Raw genomic sequence first — 23240 nt, 5'->3', positions numbered from 1 at the left:
TCCAAGTTTTGATTGATGTTGTTATTACCGATAAAAACCAATCAACTCAACGTTCCAACAATAAATCAATCAAACTGATAGTCATCCCCCACACACAAACATGCCAAAATTGATTCTCCGATCAGCTGACAACCACACGATCGGTTTTCCATCACATCTTCTTCTTCCCAAAAAAAATCCCAAACATAAAAAAAAATGTTGGGAACTTTGGTCTCGTCCTTTTTGGACAATACAATTGGGTTCTCTGAATTGTGATTTTTATTGAGGGATTGGTCCTCAGCTGCAAAGATTTAAAAGTCAACCCCCCTTAATAAATTAATTTATTATTAGTTACTACTCTATTTATTCTATTGTGATAAGATATATACAAAGTAAAACTACAGACAGAGAAAAACAAAGAAAGAAAACATCAGTATATATATTGTGTTGTTTGTTTGTTTGTTTAAGAGATACATTTATTATATAAATCTGCTTCTCCAATTATTTAAATACGAGAAATCATATCATATCTTTTAATCACAACCTATTCACCATTTATATATATTATAATTAGCATAACACTACCGCTTCACCATTTACTTTTTATCTCTTCTCTATCTATTCACATCATCAACAACAACAACAACAAGTTTTTTAAAAGGAAATTCAACTCATAACTGGCAAGAGAGAGGATACATATTTTACAACAACCCACCGTTCACTATTCATCCGTTCACCATTCATTTCTCTCTCTCTCTATCACTCACTCACTTCATTACTACTACTCCCCACAATAACACCTAGGTGTTTGTTTTTTTTTGATACCACACAAACTAGGTTAATATAATACCACCCTTTTTTTTGAAGCTGACTAGACTACCAATAATAATATTTTTTATTTTTTTTTTAATAATTTCCTCCCGCTCCCTCCCTTTTAATTAACATATATACTACTACCCTTGCATCTTTTTTTCTTTTATTTTAAATATTCCTTTTACCTTTTATATATAAATATACTCTTATGACAATTGTGATCTAGCTAGTTTTACCCTTTTCTATATTTACACTATCATATATATTATTTATTATTATATTATACATATATAGTACCCTTTTTTTTCTGTATAAATTATTCAACGTTTTTAATCATTCATCATCATTTTTGTATATTATCACTTGCTGATCCTCCTTTATATGTTTTAATATAAACTCTCTGTAAATATTTTTTATATATTATATTATTACGCCATTGTACATAGAATATTCTATCCCTATACTATATCTTCTTCTTTCTCCTCTGAGAATAATAATAATACCAAACTTTAAATAGTTGATCGATAATTATTATCATTATTTTGTATAAATTATAACCAACCAACCAACCAACCAACCACCACAACTGTATTATATATAAATCACATATCTTTCCAAGGCCACAACAAACCAAAACTTTGCAAAAAGTTAGTCAGAGGATCATCAAATCAACAGAAAAATCATCAAAACCACCAGAGACTTTTAACAACAACAACAACACAACAAAACAATGACAGATATTGATCTTCCACCAATTATTGCAACCTTGATGATGGTTAAGAATCAGCCACCTCATTATGGAAAGAACGACGACATTAGTGATAGTAGCGGAGATGAAGAATACAGACACAACAAAAGTTTATTCAAGTTTATTTCTACGTTATCTAGAGACCTTCAAGTATGTAAAATATAAGTATAAGGAAACAAATAACTGGTTACTAATAATAATTTATTTATTTAATTTTAGTGTCCAGTTTGTTTGGATTTATTAAAGAGACCTTTAATGTTATCATGTCTCCATTCTTTCTGCACATCATGTCTACCTGAATTAAATATTAATCAAAGTATCACATGTCCTGTTTGTCGAGCAATCACCAAATTGACTGAAAAAGGTTTGGATAGTTTGCCCGTCAATAGAGACTTGTCAAACATTAGTGATAGTATTAAAAGAGCCTTTGATTTTTGTCCAAAATTTTGTGGTAATTATAATAACAAATAATAGTCTTTTGGTATATATTAATTTAATTTCCTTCTAATCTACTTTAGATTCATGTCTTGATAAAAGAGTAACAAGAAAATGTGAACAATGCTTATCATTTTTATGTAGAGATTGTTGTGAAAGAGCTCATAGAGGAAAGAATAGTAACCATAACATTATGATTTCATCTGGAAGTGATTTTGATGTTGAACATCATATTGAAAAAGAAGTATGTGCAAAACAAAAAAGGGTTATATTTATTACCTTTGATACTAATATATATATATTTTTTAAATAGGATGAACCAGATCCACCAGCTTATTTACCATTTAATATTACAAAGAAAAAGGCAATTACAATTTTCAGAGATTGGATTGGATCATTGTGGTTTGCACCATCAGACTTGAATCAAAACCTTACAGTCCGCTACGTAAAGGCTGTGTATCTTCCATATTGGGTTTTTGAAGCATGCACTCAAACCAACTATGGTGCCTACATTGTAACTGGTGCCAGCCCAATTCCACAAATCACAAACAGTAATACTATATTGGCAAATACAAAGTTTGAAAAGAGATGGTCAAAAAAGGAAAACATTTTTTCTCATAGGTATGATAGATATATTATATGATATATTACAATTTCTTATTCATTCCTTTTTTATTTTATTTTTATTTTTTTAGATATTGTAAATCAACCATTGCAAATGAAAAATTAATTGATAAGGATTTATTGAATCAAATGAATAGTTGGGAAGTTAAACTCCTTGGATACAATGAATCAATGACACCCGATCCACGTATACTTACTCTTGCTTATATGGTAGATGAAAAGAATGCTTGGGATACTACTCAAAGAAAGGTCAAGCAATTGGATCGTGAGGCTTGCGAGGAGAAACTCCATCACACCATTCCAATGGGAACCTATAAAGATACCTTTGTCGAAACCTCCATCCAAACTGTTGCCTCTCAAAGAGCATTCCTTCCAGTGTACTTTGTAAAGTACAGTTACAATCGTGAAAACTTCACCTGCATTATCAACGCTCAAACTTCACAAATTGTTGGACACCGACCATATTTTTCTCTCTTTAGAATTTTCAAGAATTAAAAAATATCAAAGATATCCTTCCCCCATCCCTCCCTCTCTCTCATATATCAAGAAGAACCTTCTCCAACTCGGCGCTGTCTATTTCATCAATCACACAAATTATAATTGATTCGAAATAATATATCGTAATACAATTGGGAATATTCTATGCCATATTCCCTCCTCCCTCCCCCCCCCCAACCAACCCTTCCCTTTTCCTTGCAAACCAACAGTAGATAGGATTATACTTCAATGTGAAAAACAGAACAACAAGTCCCAACAATTACAACAAAAAAAAATCAACTCAAATCAAACCAACTTTTAATATAATCATTTTATCCTTTTTTTTTCCAATGTACATATTTTTAAAACCTCAACAACAACAACAACAACAACAACAACAACAACAACAACAACAACAACAACAACAACAATAATTTCCAACAACAACAATCAACAACCTCCCCCCGTTCCAACAATCAAAGTAATTACAATAATTATAATTAATAGTTATGACCTAATTTTTTTTGTTGACCCATTTTCTGTTTTAGTCAAACTAACTTAATAATAAAAAAAAAACAATTAAAAAAACCAAAAGATGCTTGTTATGATCGCCATCGATTTCTTATTTCTTTTGTTTTATTTATTAAATTGATAATAAATTGTGAAAACTTTCTTGAATTTTAATGATTGATTGACATTGTTTGGTAAATTGTTCGATTTCTGCAGACATTGGATGAGTTTGTTGTTGAAGTTGATTGCCCCTTGGTGGTGAGTTTGTAGGTGAAAATGCTCTGTCTGCCAATATTTTAGTACTTGTTTTTGATTGTATCCATAACTTTAATTTTTCTTTAAAAGATTCCATGTCCTTATTTAATGCCTCTAATGGACATTCAATATCATTTGTCATAAATTTTAATAACATTGATTGTAAAAAGAGATGAGTTGAATCTTTTGATTGTAATTGTATTGAATTTGTTTTACCATCTATTCCTATAAAGAGTAAAAGGTTAGGGTTAGCATGATCAATAACAATAATAAAAATAATAATAAACATACTATTCATTTTTATCATTATATTATCAATATTTGTAGAATTCAAGTATAGAGTAGTAATGTCTTTAAGAGAAACCAAATTATTTTTTGAAAATACAAAGTTGTAGAATTGTTCCAAATAATCACCCTTTGACATAAAAGAGTAACTTTTGATGGGAATGTGAAGTTTTTGTTTGAAAATGTTGTTGTACCTTGTTGTTGTTATTGGTGGTGTTGTTGGTGGTGAAGAGGTCGAAGAGTAAGAAGATGAAGAGGAAGAGGAATCTAATAGTTCAATAATTGAATCTAATATTCCTTCTCTTTTCATGGTTGTATTACCGTAATTGGTAGTTGATATATTCATAAAATCCAAAGGTGTTAGAGTAACTTGTCCAACTTGAAAAGTAGTTCCTTTTCCATTGAAAAAAGGTACTTGATAAATAATATACATTGAAAATGGAATTGGTTGATTTAATGGTAATTCAAATTCATGCTGTATATTACTTAAAATTTGAAATAAATATAAGTTTTTTGATAAATAATTATTTCTTATTTTTACTTACAATGAAGAGTTTGATAATAAATCAATTGGTAAAACGGTGGTAAAGGTATAATTAAGAGGAAAATCTGTTATCCTATAGGAAATTAACAAGGACCATCCATTCTTGTTGGACAAGTCTATCTTTGTATGATTATGTACGGTAATTCTCAAAAGAGTCGATTGGTTTCCATTGATATTATTAATTGGAGACAAGAGTGGAATGACCTTACAAGTAAATGGACGTGACTTTGTTGATTGAAATGGTTTTTTCGATAAAACTGTCATAATCTTGTTTACTTCTAGTATAGAGTGATCAACAGTCTTTACATTTGTCAATAAATCTTTATATTGATTTGAAATTTGCTTTAAATCATCAGTATATAGTGACCATTTTGAATTTTTATCATCTCCTCCTCTAAATAGATAGAGATAAGATTTGTTAGCGATTAAATTAATATTATTGTTATTATTTGATTTTTGGTTTTCATACTCTAATATAATATTATAAATATTCATTTTAGAGTTTTTAAATTGAATATAGATTTGATATGAACTACCATTTGTTTGTTGTTTTAAGGGTTCAACTGAAAAATCAGTTACATCATTACAATGTGGAGGATTTTTAACTTGAATGTATTTAAAGGTAGTAGTAGTAGTACTATCATCATTTTGAAATAATCTAACAAAATATAGATTTCCTCTATATTGATAAATAATAAGATCCTATTAAATGAAAAGGGAATAGAAAAAATTAAAATGTGATTTTCTTGTACAATGTAATTTTAAAAAAAGCTGCTTTACTTACATTGACCATTAATAATTTTGATATATTTGTATGATCTGGATTTAAATTGAATTCGATTTGATCTGATGAACTTTCAGATTTTAAAATAATGGTAGTTTGATTGTTGGGAGATATTGATTTGTAGACTTTTAATAGTTGTTGTTTGTTGTTTTGGTTATTGGGAGGTAAAATATTTACAAGTTTGAGTTGTTGGTTCTTATTATTAAATGTTTGTTTTTGTTGTTTTAATACAACCAGAATTGTATCAAATCGAAAATAGATGTGATTTTCAATGGTAATGTCGGTTGGTTGTTGTTGTTTTTGAATGGTAAATAGGAATGGTTTTCTTGAAATGATTTCTTGTTCTTCTTCTTCTTCTTGGATTGGATTCGTAATGATATATCCCTCAATTGCAATATCAGATTTGAAAAAAGATTCTAGTTTGGATTGAATCAATTCCAAGTGACGATTATCAGTGTTGAACAATAGTACCAATTTAGTACCATTAAAGTATATCCATTCCAAATTATCCAATGTTTCAATATAACGAGCAACATTAGATATAGATTGATGTTCTACTCCCAACATAACAATAGTAGTATTAAAACCAACAACGTCGCCATCTTGTTGAAAATCTTGATATTTTCGTTTCCCTCCTCCATTTCCAACTTCATCAACATCTATTGTAGTTGATGATGTAGGTTGTTGATTGGTCAACTGATTAATATCAGTGTGTAAATCAATAGACCATAGTGAGAAATCAGTTAATAAAACAAAGAGATACAATGATGATTTATCAACAATTGTGCAATGATCTTGTATAGGTATTGTCGATTTTATAATCTATATGATATATAGGCCATTTGGTTAGTAAGAATCAAGATCTTCTTTAACGCGTATTGTTTAGTTACATACTTTTAATACTTTAATAGTAGAATCTCCATCATAAAGATAACAAGTCAGTTGTGTAGGGATTGTCGAATTGACAATGACCCTTGATTCATTGACAGTAGAAGATCCACTATAACCAAAAGGTGTCGATCTAATAGTATCCTTCTCTGACACCAAACTAGACTTTGTATAACAGGGTTGATAGGTTGATGCAATCGACACTCTAAACGATGATGTTGCCATATTGTTGACAACAACACCATTACTTTCTTTTTTCATTGTTGCTCTATTCTATCTCTTTCATTGAATAAATGTTATAAAACTAAATTGAACTGTATAATGAATCGAATCGATTGATTATAATCAAAAGTCTCTTTATTCACTGTCTTTACAAGTAACGATAATTTATTTTTATTTTTAGTTTTTTTTTTTTAATGAACTTGAAGCTGCAGCTACTTCAAGAACTTAATTTTAATCTAGACAGATAGAAAAAGAGGTAGAGAGAAAGTAAAGATGAAACTATTATTCTCTTTATTCATTATCATTGTTGCATTTATTGCAGTTTCACAATGCACTAAAGATAGTGGTAACAACAACAAGAACAAGTTATCACCTCAATTTGGTGTACCACCTGAAAGTATGTACTGTACATGAACTACGCAATAGTTTATAGGTATAACCACTATCATATACTTACAATATTTGTTTACTACTATTAGAATTAGAATATTATAAGGGTGAAACATTTACATGCTTTGGATCGGGTAAAACGATCCCAATCGATTACGTCAACGATGACTATTGCGATTGTCCAGATGGATCTGATGAACCAGGCACAAGTGCATGTTCAAATGGTCAATTCTATTGTAAGAATAAGGGATACAAGGGTCAATTGATCTCATCTATCTTGGTCAATGATGGTATTTGCGGTATGTACTCATCTCACTCTGCTGCTCAGGAATTGTGATCATCTTATTTATTCGGTTTACTTTTTAGATTGTTGTGATGGATCTGATGAACAATCAGGATTGATTAAATGTCAAGACAGTTGTGCAGAATTAAGCAAGGAAATGAGAAAGGCTAGAGAAGAAGCCATCCAAAAGTACACAACTGGACTCAAGATTAAAGAAGAGATGATCAATGAAGCCGTCGAAATATTAAAGACTAAAAAGGAGGAACTTGAAAAGTCTAGAAAGGAACACGAACCATTGAAACAAACCATCAAAGAGTTGGAAGTTGCAAAGGAGGCTCTTGAAGCTAAAAAGAAGGAAAGAGAGGAACAACTTGAAGCTGAAAGAAAGTTAAAGGAACAAATTGAAAGACAACAAAATGAAACTGAACAAGCTGCCAACGGTGACACCCAAGATAAAACTGCTCAACCAGAAGAAACCAACACCAACAACAGAACCATTTACTTTTGGTGTAGATGGAGAAACTGGAATGACACCAAATGTTGTAAGCAATGAAGATGAAGAACAACAAGTAGATCAACCAAAACCAAAAGAACCTGAAGATCCACAATTAGAAGAAACTAAAAATGGTAAGATTCATCATCGTCGTCATCTTCACTTTATTTATACACATCTTATTATATTTTGTTTCTATTATTTTTTATTTTGTCTGTATATGTTCACCTCCATCCACCAAACAATTACCTTTATACTTATATATCTCTGTCTATATATATATTTATATTTATAGAAAAATAGTAAAGGCAACCCTTTTAGATACATTGCAAGAAATGGTATCAGCAGCTGTTGATGTTATAAGCCAATACTTGCCACAATCTAAAATATCTGAATTGTCAAGTTGTTATCTATTTTCTATTATGTCTATCTATCTATCTATCACAGATATCACATTAACATTTATTATTAAGTATTAACTCTTTTTTTTTATTTTATTTCTCTTTATTATTATAGAAATTGAAGAAATTGATCGTGAACTTAGAGAAAAGAATAGACAATTAAGAGACAATATTGAACAAACCGAGAAATTAGAAAAGCTTTTAATCACTGATATGGGACCAGACAATGTTTTCTTGCCACTCTATGGAAGATGTTTTGATGCACCCACCAAAGACTATACCTACACCATGTGTCCATTTGAAAATTCCAAGCAAGGACATACCAGTCTCGGTAGATTCGAAGAATGGGGACCAAACCACTCATCCATGTCCTTTACCAATGGTGTTCAATGTTGGGGTGGACCAAAGCGTAGTCTCAAGGTTCAAGTCGAATGTGGCTCTGAAAACAAGATCTACGATGTCCAAGAACCATCAAAGTGTGAATACTCTATGAAATTCTCAACTCCTGCTCTTTGTGACAAGGAACATCTTTTGGTTTTACAATTGGAAGATGATCATCAATTTTAAAAAATAAAGAATAAAATATATATTTTATATATATATATATATATATATAATTATGAACTATATAATGAAGTGCCATAGAACACAATTCAAGAGTATGATCATCATTCTGATTTTAATAACTTTTGAATGTTAAACATCGGTATTTTATAGTTGGATGAACAAAGTTGAATTATATGTGCACTAGTACATAGTTATCTATAAATACGAAGCTTTGGTCTAAAAAAAAAAATGAATCATTAAAAGTTTTGCTATAGAAAAATAATTAACGCAAAGTTTGGATTTTTTCGTAGTTCTTTCACCCGAAACCGGCACCGTTGTTGTTGTTTTCATTGTATCATAATCGATGCAGATAACAAATTGCTTGACGTTTGATACCAATGGGTCCATTGAACCAGCTGGTTTTCCTTCGTACTGCTGGCGTTCAAATGATGGATACACATCAGGTGGAACAAAGTACAGCTCTAAAGGGAGAGCAGGATTTGCATCCTGTAGAAATTTGAGAAACTTTTGGTATTTGATAGGGTGAGTTGGTGAGACAGTCATTTGAAACATTCGAGTTGGTGTGCTATTTGTTTTTGATGCAGCGTTAACATTGTACCCTTTGATCAACGAGTCGATCGCAGGAAACTTGGAGGAAGTTGGAATGAGGTAGGTCCCACATCGAAGTTGACCAATCTCATGCGAATCGAACAACATCATTTCGAGTTTTCCAAGCTTGAGGGAAATCTCCGTGTACACTCCAGATAACTCTTTGCCTTTAAAAGGCTCCCCCACCCGAAAGTACGTTTTGGCAAATCTGTTCAAAGAACCATCCACCTTATAAGGTGATCCAAATTCGATAGTCTTGGCACTCCAATTACTTCCATCTATAACTTGATTGTGAAGAATTTTGTGGGACAACGAATCTGGTGCTGATGATGTGCCAATGTACTGAGTGAGTGTAGGAAAGTCTATCTTATCGATAGCTTATTCGAGGATATTCGTATTATCTTCGTCACAATTGGCCAAACATTGTCTTGGAATTCCGCCCCACAGGTCGTAAAGGGTTTGTAACTTGTCATCTTTAATGTCTTGAAATGAGATATTTCGGCACATCACAAGTTCTTTTAACTTCCAAATGGGCATCCACAATGTCTTTGTATCTTGCTACAAAGGATAGATTAGAAAATAAACAACAAATTAATTATAATTATTAATCACATACCTTTGTTTCATTTTTATATATATCTGGGTTTGGTGATGATACAAAGATAGTTGGCGCAAATGTTTGAATTATGTTTTTGATAGAGTCGACAATGTACACTATAGATAAATCTTTCTTGGACAATATGATATCTGCCTCTACTCTTGAGAGAAATGATGCGGTTGGAGATAGACCATTTTGGAAAAAGACGATTTGTTCTTGATGAATCGAATGAAGAACAACTGATACCCCGCCTATTCTAAATTGATACAATATGTAGGCAATGAACATTGACTTGCCAATTCCAGGGTTACCAAGAATTAAATGGGTATAGGATCGTCGTAATTGAGATTTGATGAGTGTGTACATCCCAATGTAGCACTCCCGAATATAAATCCTGTCTATATTTATCAACTTTGAAAATATAGGGAGTGTTGTTCCTTCAACGAATGAGAGACAAGATGTTGCATTGTCTAGTTTTGCATCCCCAAGTTTCATCCAAAATGATCGGTGCCATTCCAACTTTTCCTGATTTACCAGCAAGTTATCTGATGGATAAAAATAGAATGATTAGTAAATGAACGTTTATTTCGTCGTCAATATTTGCGATTGTTTGTTGGTTACCTTGTTTAGGGTTGATGTTTTGATAATGCGACTATTTGGTTTGCGAGCCCTAAACTTATGCGCTCTTGTTCGACGCAAAGCAATTCTTTGACCTCCACATCAGTCTTTGTATAGAAGAATTCTAATCTCAACTCTTCATCTTTTACGTATTTTGCAGCTTTTTCCTTTTTCTCAGAGATAAGTAATTTGTAGACCTTGGTTGAGTCTAATAATAATAAATAAATTAGTACAAAATATCTAACATGGTAATTACATTACTTACACTTTGAGGTTGAATCATCCTCACCATCTTTATCCATTGTTAGTGTATCTCTCTCTCTCTCTCTCTAGAATACTCTTATTTTAAATAAACAAATTATAATTTCTATTTCTCTCTAATCGTATATGAAACTAGTTATTATGATAATTAATAAAAATAAAATTTTTGAGGTTCGCAGCAAATAAAAGCTCAAATAGTTTTTTTGTGTAGAAAATATTATTTTTGATTTTTTTTTATTTGTTTTTTCCGTTTTAAAGAATTAAAGGGTTTTTTTCGAAAGTACAAAGGGTTTTTGGAGTGTGATTAATCAACTTTTGAGAATGTGATGATTATTGTGTGATTGGAATTCTATCTATTTCTTGTTATTTGTTTTGTTATTGTTATTGTTGTTATTGTTGGTTGTTTGTGTTGGTGACTATTAATATTAATAATTAATATATTTTTTTTTGGATTAATAAAAAAAAAGAAGATCTTGTTGAAACTACATCCAGAGTCAAGAATGTTTGTTTTCTTTTCTGTTTTTTTGTTTTTGTTTTTTTTTTTTGGGAGGGACTATAAAAATGATCATTTTAATTATATTATTAAGTTCTTCTTCTTCTTTTTTAAAGGGGGGGTATTATTATTATTATTGTTATGTGTGAGTTGTGAGAGGTTTGGGAGGGGAATTGATTTGATTTGATTTGATTTAGTTTTGGGTTACTATTACTATTTGATTTACTTTTTTTGTTTTGATTGTTTGTTTCTTGGAGGGGTGAGAGGTCTGCCATTACTATCCGAGATGGCAGAAGACTTTTTCTTATCGGCAGGTTTTAAAATTTGGAACGAACACATCAATGTTTCGTCGACACCCATCATTGCACCGGCATTGTCAAATTCACCAAAATAGTTTGGAGCGGAAAATATTGTTACAAGTTGTCGTTTAGCAAAGAATTCGTAGCCGTCTTCGACGACTTGATGGGCACGACAGATGAGATCGAGGTCGAATTTCTTGAGGAACTGTTCTACAATGTCTGGACCAAAGACGTACGAGACGCCACGGTCGTTGTCTTGCCAGCCCTGGATGGTTCTGTCGGGGTCGGCCCACAAGAGGTCGCACAAGAGACCATTGTCGGGCACGATGGTGGGACGGATGATACGACGGATCTGCTCCATCGACTTGAGATCGGGCGACAAACCGCCGTGCATGCAAAAGATCTTTTCGTCGATGATGGCGGCCACGGGGAGACAGTTGAAACAGTCTGTGAACGCTCTCCATAGTTTGGTGTTGTAACGACGCTTGCACTCGTCGTAGAAACCATAGATACGGTTGATTGATGCGCACTCGTGGTTACCACGCAAGATGAAAAAGTTCTCTGGGTACTTGATTTTGTAGGCCAACAACAAACAAATGGTCTCTAAACTTTGTTTTCCTCTGTCGACATAGTCACCGAGGAAGAGGTAGTTGGATTGGGGTGGCAATCCACCATATTCAAAGAGACGAAGTAAATCGTAGTATTGTCCATGTATATCGCCGCAAATCTTGATCGGTGCCTCCAATTCCAACAAAATGGGTTGTTTGACAAAGACCTCGGTGGCAGTCGTGCACAAATATCTAATCTCTTCTTCTAAGAGGTCAACATGTTTACCTGGTTTCGATGTTCTAGGTTCTAAAAGTCTTTCAATAACAGAGTCTAAATCTACTTCCATCTTTTCCGCCCTATTACTAGTAGAAGATGAAGAATATTGTTTTAATATATTAAATATCATATAAAGTAAAATGTGTTAATAATAATATTAAAGTAAAAAGGAGATGAGATATATTTAAAAAACAATTAATTTGATGTGATTGATGTGATTGTTATTCTTATTATTGTTATTATTTGTTATTATCATCATCAGGTTTCATTGAACATTTTGGTAGTTGATAAATAAGAAAACAGGAGGTAGGAGAAAGGATGAAGGAGAGTACAGTGTACACTAGTATACAGTGATACGATATGATATTGATTTGATTAAAAACACAAACAAAAAAAGTAACACAAACAAACACTCTCTCTTTTAACCACTTGTTCCCACTCTACACCACCATCATTTCTTTTTGCTTTCATCATCATCACTCTCTTTTAACAATCTCTTTCAAAGTCTTTGATTATTCTATCAAGTCCTCTCTATCTATAATGATGATATTTTTAACAGATCTTTTGTTTGTGATGTTGATTGTCGTCGTTCTATTTTTTCCTCGAGATACTCTCTTCTTCATTCATTCATTCATTGTCTGCCTATGTCTATAAATATCTATCCATTATGAATCCTCTATGTCTATAATGATGATGTATATTATATTATAATGTATTGTCGACATTTATAATATACATAGTAGAAAACAATCGCATCGTATTGTATCGCATCGCATTGCGTCACCTGATGAAAGGAAAGAGGAGGATGCTGTTGTTGTTTGTTCCCTTACTAACTAGCTATCTCTATGTCTATATAATCTATCAATCGATCTATCTATCTAGCTAGCTATTTATGTTTGTATCAAGGCTTTTGTATTTTTTTGATTTCGGTGTTTGTTGTGTTTTTTTTTTTTTTGATAAGGTTGATATGTTTGTTGGTTATGATAATGGGAGAGGTCGCTTTGTTTGTTTATTGCTATTCTGTGTGAATGTTTAAACTATTCTATAACTATATACCTTTGAGATATTAAATCTATATATGATATGATCTTCTCAGAAGAAGTAAAGAGATAAAGACACAACGATAGTGAATAAGAGAAAAAAATCGATTCTAAAAATTTTAAAACGTTTGAAAGGGAAAAAAAAATAAAAAAAAATAGAAAAAGGGAAAGATAGACAAAAAAAAAGAGAGCAACTCTCTTTCAACGGTCGAATTCCTCCAAACTTTGATAAAACTTTATAAAATGGAGGTAGAACAAAAGTCAAGTAAAGTCTATTGCTACTACTACTACTATTTTTAGAACAATGTATGGTCAAGGCAGGGAGAAGAAGATGAACAATAGTACTACTACCAATTATTGAGACCGAGAGGAGGGGAGGATTTAGTGGAAAAAAAAGGAGGGAAAAATAAAAGTCGTCGATCGTTAACTTTTCCCTTTCTCTCTGCAGCAGTTGTGAGTGAACAATCGATCAGTTCATCATATCATATGATTTGAAGATGAGACATATTACAAGATATATCTATATATCTAATTAATCTACTATAGTTTGTGATTGATTGGATGGATGGAGATATCTCGTGGGAGATATATTGGGTCTCAATTGAATCGATATCAAATCAAGCAAGACATTTTTCAATGAAATGTGCCGATGCACTCTGGTCGGGGCTCTGTGCTAGCACGACTCAATGTACGACAACCTTTCAAAGTCGGATTTATCAAACTCTGGTTGCCATCATCCGCCGCCAATGAATTTACACAAAAATGATTAATATATCTTATTTATTATTGACAACACACACACTCACACATATGGGTGTCGTTTATCATTATTGTCATCATTCATCATTATTATTTATTATTATTTATTATTTATTATTGTAGATTTTTTTTATTATTACATCTGACATTATATAATCATCGGTGGTCGGAGTAAAGAAAGAGAAAGAGACTGTAATTAAACTACTCTACTCTAGTTACAACCAATACAACAACTACTATAGAACATAGGATAAGATAGATAGATAGATAGGATAGAGACAGGAACAAGTAAAAACTACAGACTATATCTATATATATATATATAGATGGATAGGACAATAGAGTTTTTAGAGAACTGTGATTTAAATCCAAAATTTAAAGAACAAAAATCTGGTAGTAGGAATCCTTTGGCTGGTGTCATAACAATCATCTATTTTCCATTGCTCATCATCTATCTATGGTATACTATTCAACCTCAATATGGTAAGTATTGCATTAATATTAATAATAATAAATACCTATGACAACTCTGTGAGTTCACTTGTGACTAATACATTTTTAATCGATAGGATCATTACCATCATGTTGTGCATGTGCTCTTTCATCAACACCAAATACATCATGGATATATATGGCAAATAACGATACATGTGCCGATAATCCACAATGTAAAGAATTTGTTCAAACTCAATTAAAACAAAATTGTGATGCGTATGTTATTGTCTAAATGTACACATTTGGTCAGCCTTTATCCTTCCTCTAACAAATACTCTATTTATTTAAATGATTTAGAGCATTACAATATTTACCAGTACCAGATTCAAATATATCTGTAAATATTGCACAAATTGGATGTGTTGGTTTAAAAGAAGGTGATACATGTGATTCACAGTGTATGGATATATCAAATCGTTGGATTTCAAATTTAGATTTTACATTTCAAGATAATAGATATCAAGCTGAAATTAGATGTCCTCTTCAAGTTGGTGCTTGTGATTTTAAAGCTGTATATAGTGTTCAAGAAACGTAAATATGACATAATCAAATGAATGAACACTATGTTGATCATTTTAATTAATTCTTCTTATTTTTAATTTATTTAATTTTTAGATCACCACATGCAGTATGTAGATATCCAGAGTTATCAGGTATTTTAACTAGGTTGGGAGCAGGTCTTGGTTTACTTAATGGTTTATTGGTAACATTGAGATCAATGTTGAGAACCTATTGGAATAGAATAGGTGTAAAGGATGGAGGGGGTGGAGGATTATCAGATTATTGGAAGGGGTTGGCTATTGGTGTCATTTTCAATTATTTTGGTGTCATGTATTTAACTTTGGCCACTGGTATCAACAAAAGATTAAGATATGGTGGTCAATTAGGACTTGGATTTTTAATTATCTTTTTCAAGGTTTGTACAAAAGAAAGGAAGAAAGAAATCATTACTTTTGAAATTAATTTAATTATTTATCTTTTTTTTTTAAATATTTCTAGTCACCATTTGTTGTATATTTAATTATAATATTTTCTCAATATTGGACACCAATGTCAATATTATTTATGTTGGGATGTTTAGGAGCGGCTGTAATCATACGAACTACATATAATTTGGTTAATTTAGAGATTCATTCACGCAACTGTGTAGTCATTTCACAGGATTTGGAACATATAGATCATTTTGAAGATCAAATGCGATATGTACCACCTATAAAGATCAAACCTGTCATTTACTCGCAATGGAGACATTTCTTTGAAGGTTTTTGTCTCAATGTGTTTGCTATTTATCCTCTGATGATCAAACATAGTGTGCGTCGGTACAGTGGATTAAAAGCAGGCTTTTATTGTAGTATTAGCTTTGTCCTACTTATTCTCACATGGGTACTATTGTTTTCTTTGGATTGGTGGAAATACATCACATTTAATTTCCCATTCCCATTGGACAAGGCTGCTAAAAGTAGTGTACCAATGCCACCTTCAACAGATTCATCATCTGCTGATGGTTCAACTAGTACTAGTACTAGTACTGATTCATCGACACCAACTCTTTCTTTACACCTTCAACTTGTAACCCAACAAGATTATTACAATTATTTTATGAATCATAATAATGGATTAAAAGGATTAGTTGGAAGTAGTAGTGGATCAGCAGAGGATAGTGGATCATTGGATTTTAATTCAAATGAACATTCTATACTTTATAAAACAGCTATTTTGCAATCACTATACTTTGTCATTACATGGGTATTCATTATGGTGATTGTATTCCACTTGTCACTTTTTATAAAGTATTTACCCGAACGCAAGAATATCATACCGTCATTTCTCAAGAAACCACAGGGTCGCAAGATTGGATACCGACTTGGGTTCTTTGTATCTTTTATCCCACTGGTCATTACGTACATGTGCTTTTTCGTCTTTCAATTCTATCCATACGTGACACAACCACTACCAGCCTCACCGAGTCAATGCCGCTTTCCAGGTTGGTCACTCATTATTCCCATCCTCGGTATCATCCCGTCGTTTTTCATGTTGGTGTTTGCAAGGACCGAAAGTTTTAGATCGGGAACCTTGTCGGCGATTGGAGTGTCATTGGTGGTGTTTAACATTGGCACATCCCTACTCCTTTTCAACTATTGTCTTGGATCGACACAGGAATACTATTACCCCTGGAGCTGGCTCGTTGGTCTGGTGGGCACATTCATCCTCATCTATGGTTCCATCCGACCAAACCAAATATTCATATTAGACAAAAAACATTGTCAAGGTGAAGATAGTTTGGAAGATGAAAGATTACTTCAAGATAAATTAATCATTTCTTAAAATAAAGCATACACCATATTATTATTATTATTATTATCGAACATTATAAAAGCGGAAAAACTTTAAATAATTATTAAACTGGGTTTGAACAATTAACAATTTAATAATTTAATTATAATTATAATTATTCTTTTTTTTCTAAATTTTAAATAATTGTTTGGTTGGGATCTTTTTAAAAGTTGAAAAAAAGAAAAAAAAGAATAATTATCGTTGATATAAATAAAGTTTTTTCCAAAAGAGTTCAATTGTTTTTTTTAATATAAAGTTAGAATAGTATGTTTAATAGTTTTCAATTGTTTCTGTCAAGGTTTACAAACATGAAAACGTTTTGAACATGTTTAGATACTCTGTTTGCGCGGAATTCATTTTTGAAGAATGAACCACAAAACAATAGTAGTAGAAAACAAATAGACAGACTCTGACATTCCAAACCATTTAAAGTGAACGATGTTGGGATTGAATCTGTCTGGTATTTTTATGTATGTACTATTAAAAAATAATGAATATATTAATATAATTACACATTAATTTTTAATTTTTGGGTATAGATATGGTAGACTATTATGTGGTGGAAATCTACGGAGAAAGTCCTAGCCCAATTGATTGAAAACACCCCCTAATATGTTGATTCCATATCATCCGAGTATCAACATTATCAAGAAACCTACATTTTATTATGGCCGCTTAGAATGTCTCTTCTGGATACTCTTTTTCAAATCAAGGCTCCTTAGAATATCTGTCAATGTTGCTTTCCAACGTATTAAAATCACATTGTTTTTAGCCATATATTTATATATGTACATTTATAAATTGACGGTAGGATATTAATACGTTGGAAAGTTGACTAATAAGAGCATATACCATAGGTAGGTATCATATGATTCCAAGGTAGGTACCAATAATAATAACTAGAGTATTAAAATAAACTCGATCATATCCTTCCTTTTAAATCTTCAAATAGAAATAAATAAATATCTTTTTTTTTTCTTGTTTTTTGGTGATGATCAAAAAATTAAATTAAAAAAAAAACTCTAAGACAGGTTTGGAGGAAGATTAAAATTTCTTTGTTTTAATTATATATATATAGAGTAGAGAGAGAAAGTACTACTTCTAAAGAATGAGTATCCAAAGTAACTTGCAAGAAATCGCTTCAAATGCAGACCACAAGGTCAAGAGTGAAAAGTATAAGGCTTTGTTGAGTCAACTCATCGAATCAAAGGATCTTGAAAGTTTAAAGACTTTTGTTGTACATTGTAATGTATCATTATATAAAGATAAAGATAAAGAAGAGGAATGAATAGATAGAGAAGTAATAATATATAGAATGGTTATACTAACTGTCATCATTGATTATAAACCACCAAAACCCAACATATCTATCTATCTATCTATCTATCTCTTATCTATATATTTGTACAACAAATTACAGTAACTGATGAACAAACTCCATTGGTGATTTCAAGAAGTATATTATCAGCATTGGCACAAGCCATCAAGACATTGGCAACCGATGCACAAACTACAGTCAGTATTCATGTACTCGAACGTACACAAGACAGAGTTGTAGCCTTTGAAGAACAAGTCTCTGAAATTAGATACAATCTTGCCAAACGATATGAAGCACAAGAGAACTGGAGAGAAGCTGCAAAGTGTCTCATTGCTATTCCATTAGATAGTAGTCAAAGGTAAATAGCAAACATAGATAGATAGAGATAGAGATATCTTATTTTGAGTTGAATAGAAATTTATATTTATATATTAATATCTTGTTTATCCGTTTGTTGTTATTATTATTTAGAGTAATTTCACCAGAATATAAAGTAAAGATTTATGTAAAGATTGCAAGATTATTTTTAGAGGATGAAGAATCGGGACAAGCCGAAACCTATATCAACAGAGCATCGGATTCTATCCATCAAGTAAAGAAACAAAAGCTCATCTTGGCACACAAGACTTGTTTTGCTCGTATCATGGATTACAAGCGTATGTTTTTAAAGGCTGCCATCAAATATTATGAATTGTCTCAAATCCTCCCAGGTGAGAACGATCGTTCATATGCTTTGGGTTGTTCCATCATTTGTGCTATCCTGGACAAGGCCGGTCCACAAAGATCTCGTATGTTGGCCACTTTGTACAAAGATGAAAGAAGTTCACAATCAGATCTTCATCCAATTTTAGAAAAGATGTAAGATTCAAAAAATATATATATAGAATATATATATATATATACAGAAATATAACAAACAGTTCATATATTAATATTTAATTTGATTATATTTACTTTTTTTAGGTTTTTAGAAAGAGTATTACGTAAAGTTGAAGTTAAAAAGTTTGCAGAACAATTGAAACCACATCAAATGGCTGTATTGAGTGATGGAAGCACTGTATTGGATAGAGCTGTGATTGAACACAACCTCTTGTCTGCTAGCAAACTCTACAACAACATTACATTTGACGAACTTGGATCACTTTTAGAAATCCCACCCGAAAAGGCTGAAAAGGTTGCCGCTAAAATGATGCAAGAGGAGCGTATGAAGGGCTCCATCGATCAAATCGACAGATTGATCGAGTTTGAAACAATTGGTGATTGTCTTTCACAATGGGACCACAATATTGAAAGTGTCTGTCTTCACATTAATTCAATTACTGAATATATTTCAAAGATTAATCCAGAATATTCAGTGTAATCATATCATATCAGTAATCAAATAGTAATTGTTTTTCTAAAAACCAACCAAACAAATATATTTATTAATTAATTAAATTCTAAATTAATTAAATATAAACCAAAAAAGAAAAAGAAAAAAGAAAAACAAACCAACCAAACCAAATTCAATAATAAAATCAAACCATGTTGTGTCAATATAATAATATTATAATTAAATTAAATCGAATGAAATCAAATCAAATTAAACCAGATCATTTCCAAATTAATAATTTAAACCTTAATTGGAAGGTTTAAAAATATTCAATCAAAATTATGATACTGAAGAGAATAGAATAATAAAGACATATCGTGGTTACAAACTATTGTCCAATTCATCATAGATAGATAGGATAGGTTCTATCATACTCTAAAAAATCAAATCTGTCACCCTCAAATCAAAGGTCAAAGAGGAAAGTTGAACGAATTTGCTCAAAGTCCACCCCTTACGCTAAATGCATTTTGGTTGATTTGAAGCTTACCCCAAAAAAAAACCATTGTGGCTTTTAAATTGAAATGAATTAATCTCATTATTATTTTTAATTAAATTATTCATTCGCTTTGTATTTACAGTTAAAAGAACAGAATAGAACAGAACATAGTAGTAGTAGTATCTAAATTAAATATTTATGTTGGATAATATTGGAAGTGTAATATCAGGTTTACTGGTCATTGGTCTTGTATACATGGGTAAATAGATCTCTCTCCTCTCCCCTACTCTCTACTACTCTCTACTACTAGATCATATCAACTCATTCTTTATTCTTCATTCTCATTATATAGCAACTACAAATGAAGCTAATAAGAAAAAGAAATTAAAGCAAGATGAACCATCATATGATTTGGTTAAAGTAGTTACACCTTGTGCAACCGGTGCTGTACTATCATTCACTGTATTCATTTGTGAATCTTATCCATTCAAGTATGTAAATTGCATTTGATAGTAATAGTCATAGTTGTTGTTGTTCTTATTGAACCAAAACATTTCATTTAATTAACTCTTTCTCCTTCACCTCTTTTTCATTTATTTCCCTTTTTTTGATTTTAGAAACTTTTTCATACCATTCTTGTTTAAAAAGAATAGAATTGATGAAATGTTTAAATTCAAGGTTGAAGATGGTGTTACACCCTATCCAAATGTACAAAAGATGAATGTTCCCATTCAAATTGCATCCTATGAGACCTATTCACCTGAAATGTTTTTAAAGGATGCTTCAGTGCTCTCGTTGAATGACCATCTTTTGAATCTATCGCATTCGGCTCTCAAATACAACAAGGCCTATGTAGACAAATCGACCAATGCAGTTGCTGTGGCCAAGGCATTTGTAGAGTGTCAAAAACATTCCGATGCACAACCTATCCCACTCAAGGCATTTATTAGTGTTCGTGAAGACGACATTTTGGAGCAAGCTGCCAAGAGTCAAGAGAGATGGGAAGCAGGCACCCCACTCTCTATTCTCGACGGTGTCCCCATTTCAATCAAGGATGAATTGAATATGAAGGGTTATAGAACTACCTGTGGTACTGCATTCCTTAGAGACAGTCCTGTATGGCAAGTAGATTCAGATTGTGCTGAACGACTCCGAAATATGGGTGCCATCCTGGTAGGAAAGAATAATATGCATGAGATTGGTATCAGTACACTTGGGTACAATGTTCATTATGGTTTCACTCGTAATCCATTCAATCTTGATTATTATCCTGGTGGTAGTTCATCTGGTTCTGCTTCAACTGTTTCTTCTGGTTTAAATCCAAGTAATTATATAAACCAAAATATATATTTATATTTGTATTACAATATTAATATTAATATTTGTATTTCTTTTTTTAGTTAGTATTGGATGTGATGGAGGAGGATCTATTAGAGTACCAGCTGCTCTTTGTGGAGTGGTTGGATTAAAACCAACCTATGCAAGAACTTCACATACTGGTTGTTTTGACCTTTGTTATTCAGTTGGTCATGTCGGTCCAATCGCAAGCAGTGTCATTGATTGTGCTATTGGATATGCTGCATTGGCAGGTAAGGATCCACGTGATCATCAAACACTTGTCCAACCCGATCCCCTTATCCCCAACTTTAGTAAAATCCCAAAAGAAAAACCTCTAACCGGTCTTCGTATTGGTATCTATCAAGATTATGTCGATGATTGTACTGAAGAAATTCGTATTTCTTTTAAAAGTAAATATATATAGAAAAACAAAACAAAAAAGAAAAAGGAAAAGAAAAAAAGAAAATATTTATTTATTAATTTGTTTTTTTTAATTTATTTATATTTTCTAGAATCAATTGAAATATTGGTAGAACAAGGAGCACAAGTTGTACCAATCAAGATTAATCATTTATTATATATTAGATTGGCACAAGCTGTTATTATTTTGTCAGAGATGAATAACTCGATGAGCAAGTATATGGGTAAATACAAGAATCAATTCCACTTGGATACTAGAGCATCATTGTCAATGATGGAGTTTGTCAGTGGCGGTGAATACTTGCATAGTTGTCGTATTAGAACCTATGCTATCAACCAACTCAAAGCAATCTTTGAAAATGTCGATATCATTGTCACCCCATCTACAGCATCCACCTCGCCAGAGATTCGTCCATCTGTTCTCGCCACTGGTGAGTCTAATCTCACTGCTGTCGCCGAGTTGATGAAATATGCATTCTTGGGCAACATTACCGGTGTCCCGGGCCTAACCATTCCCGTCAGTGTCGATAAAAACAATCTCCCCATCGGTCTCCAACTCATGGGTAGATGGTGGGAAGAAGATCTCCTATTGTACACTGGTTACGTCTTGGAGAAACATGTTGGTTTTAATGCCAAACCACAATATTTTAATTCTCCATTAAATTCTATTTTGGGTGGTAGTAATTCTGACAATATGCATATTCCATCAAACTAATGCATCTCATTATTCTATCTCTCTATATATCTATATATTATATATATTTAACCAAATTGTTATTTGTAAATTAATAAATGTAATCAATCCTCTATTTTTAACATTGGAACTAATATTTCCAAAAATAATCAATCAATTCTCCCATAATATTTTATTTACCTATCAACTGAACCAAGTTAAGTGATTGTACTGTTTATCACTTTATGGGGTGCCAAGGAATTGTCTCTTACTTTGACTTTTAACTATCTGTAGTATTTAGAATTTCCGTGGAATTTAAATTTAGGCTGACGTGCTCCGCTTTCATATCTTGTGTATAACAATTGGTAGTGTTCAAAGAGGAAGTTTTCAAAACTCCTTTAGGAATACTTTCAATAAACAGAGACTCTGCAAACACCTCTTTTTGTGGAACATTTTTCAAAGGAACAAAAAGTATTCCATGAATTATCATTTTTTTCAAGAGTATCACCAAAAAGTTTGCTCGTCTCCCATAAGCCAATATCACATCTACTGATAAATTGTAATTATCTATTGATCATTACCTAATCAATCCTGGGCTCGGTGCAATGGATGTCTCTTACTTTGATAAATTTTAACTTAAAATTAATTACCAACAAATTTTCTCTTGTGAAGAAC

The 23240-nt window shown here is 31.8% G+C and overlaps 10 protein-coding genes across 10 annotated transcripts; 6 read left to right on the top strand and 4 right to left on the bottom strand.

Annotated features, from left to right (window-relative positions):
- Positions 1 to 195: 195 nt before the first annotated feature.
- Positions 196 to 637, top strand: DFA_09015 (uncharacterized protein; the record flags this gene model as incomplete). Its single annotated transcript, XM_004354825.1, has 3 exons — positions 196 to 251; positions 331 to 412; positions 554 to 637. 3 exons carry the CDS (start codon positions 196 to 198, stop codon positions 635 to 637), a joined length of 222 nt encoding a protein of 73 aa, XP_004354877.1.
- An 885-nt stretch (positions 638 to 1522) lies between these two features.
- Positions 1523 to 3094, top strand: DFA_09014 (uncharacterized protein; the record flags this gene model as incomplete). The annotated part of the gene is made up of 6 exons (XM_004354824.1): positions 1523 to 1690; positions 1760 to 1991; positions 2059 to 2219; positions 2289 to 2596; positions 2671 to 2976; positions 3079 to 3094. 6 exons carry the CDS (start codon positions 1523 to 1525, stop codon positions 3092 to 3094), a joined length of 1191 nt encoding a protein of 396 aa, XP_004354876.1.
- A 625-nt stretch (positions 3095 to 3719) lies between these two features.
- DFA_09013 (uncharacterized protein) lies at positions 3720 to 6567 on the bottom strand (the record flags this gene model as incomplete). Its single annotated transcript, XM_004354823.1, has 5 exons — positions 3720 to 4066; positions 4133 to 4611; positions 4672 to 5372; positions 5455 to 6276; positions 6349 to 6567. The coding sequence occupies 5 exons, from the start codon at positions 6565 to 6567 to the stop codon at positions 3720 to 3722; spliced, it is 2568 nt and encodes an 855-aa protein (XP_004354875.1).
- Positions 6568 to 6837: 270 nt separating this feature from the next.
- DFA_09012 (protein kinase C substrate 80K-H like protein) lies at positions 6838 to 8698 on the top strand (the record flags this gene model as incomplete). The annotated part of the gene is made up of 6 exons (XM_004354822.1): positions 6838 to 6961; positions 7044 to 7253; positions 7321 to 7779; positions 7811 to 7946; positions 8026 to 8132; positions 8247 to 8698. The coding sequence occupies 6 exons, from the start codon at positions 6838 to 6840 to the stop codon at positions 8696 to 8698; spliced, it is 1488 nt and encodes a 495-aa protein (XP_004354874.1).
- A 966-nt stretch (positions 8699 to 9664) lies between these two features.
- On the bottom strand, positions 9665 to 10172 carry DFA_09011 (uncharacterized protein; the record flags this gene model as incomplete). Its single annotated transcript, XM_004354821.1, has 2 exons — positions 9665 to 9844; positions 9903 to 10172. The coding sequence occupies 2 exons, from the start codon at positions 10170 to 10172 to the stop codon at positions 9665 to 9667; spliced, it is 450 nt and encodes a 149-aa protein (XP_004354873.1).
- Positions 10173 to 10510: 338 nt separating this feature from the next.
- On the bottom strand, positions 10511 to 10804 carry DFA_09010 (uncharacterized protein; the record flags this gene model as incomplete). Its single annotated transcript, XM_004354820.1, has 2 exons — positions 10511 to 10710; positions 10768 to 10804. The coding sequence occupies 2 exons, from the start codon at positions 10802 to 10804 to the stop codon at positions 10511 to 10513; spliced, it is 237 nt and encodes a 78-aa protein (XP_004354872.1).
- Positions 10805 to 11478: 674 nt separating this feature from the next.
- pppB (protein phosphatase 1) lies at positions 11479 to 12510 on the bottom strand (the record flags this gene model as incomplete). The annotated part of the gene is made up of 1 exon (XM_004354819.1): positions 11479 to 12510. One exon carries the CDS (start codon positions 12508 to 12510, stop codon positions 11479 to 11481), a length of 1032 nt encoding a protein of 343 aa, XP_004354871.1.
- Positions 12511 to 13663: 1153 nt separating this feature from the next.
- DFA_09008 (uncharacterized protein) lies at positions 13664 to 16999 on the top strand (the record flags this gene model as incomplete). The annotated part of the gene is made up of 6 exons (XM_004354818.1): positions 13664 to 13690; positions 14506 to 14662; positions 14749 to 14890; positions 14972 to 15205; positions 15290 to 15590; positions 15674 to 16999. 6 exons carry the CDS (start codon positions 13664 to 13666, stop codon positions 16997 to 16999), a joined length of 2187 nt encoding a protein of 728 aa, XP_004354870.1.
- Positions 17000 to 18116: 1117 nt separating this feature from the next.
- Positions 18117 to 19686, top strand: CSN4 (proteasome component region PCI domain-containing protein; the record flags this gene model as incomplete). The annotated part of the gene is made up of 4 exons (XM_004354817.1): positions 18117 to 18252; positions 18429 to 18684; positions 18798 to 19184; positions 19290 to 19686. 4 exons carry the CDS (start codon positions 18117 to 18119, stop codon positions 19684 to 19686), a joined length of 1176 nt encoding a protein of 391 aa, XP_004354869.1.
- Positions 19687 to 20332: 646 nt separating this feature from the next.
- On the top strand, positions 20333 to 22607 carry DFA_09006 (amidase family protein; the record flags this gene model as incomplete). The annotated part of the gene is made up of 5 exons (XM_004354816.1): positions 20333 to 20393; positions 20487 to 20625; positions 20752 to 21458; positions 21535 to 21882; positions 21985 to 22607. 5 exons carry the CDS (start codon positions 20333 to 20335, stop codon positions 22605 to 22607), a joined length of 1878 nt encoding a protein of 625 aa, XP_004354868.1.
- Between the last annotated feature and the right edge of the window lie 633 nt (positions 22608 to 23240).

This window comes from Cavenderia fasciculata (genome assembly GCF_000203815.1).
Source record: "Cavenderia fasciculata unplaced genomic scaffold Scf_EU5ZYIE01BBABR-5, whole genome shotgun sequence".
Taxonomy (NCBI): Eukaryota; Evosea; class Eumycetozoa; order Acytosteliales; family Cavenderiaceae; genus Cavenderia; species Cavenderia fasciculata.
The sequence above is the reverse complement of the archived record's forward strand: the minus strand, read 5'-3'. Positions and strand labels throughout refer to the sequence as shown.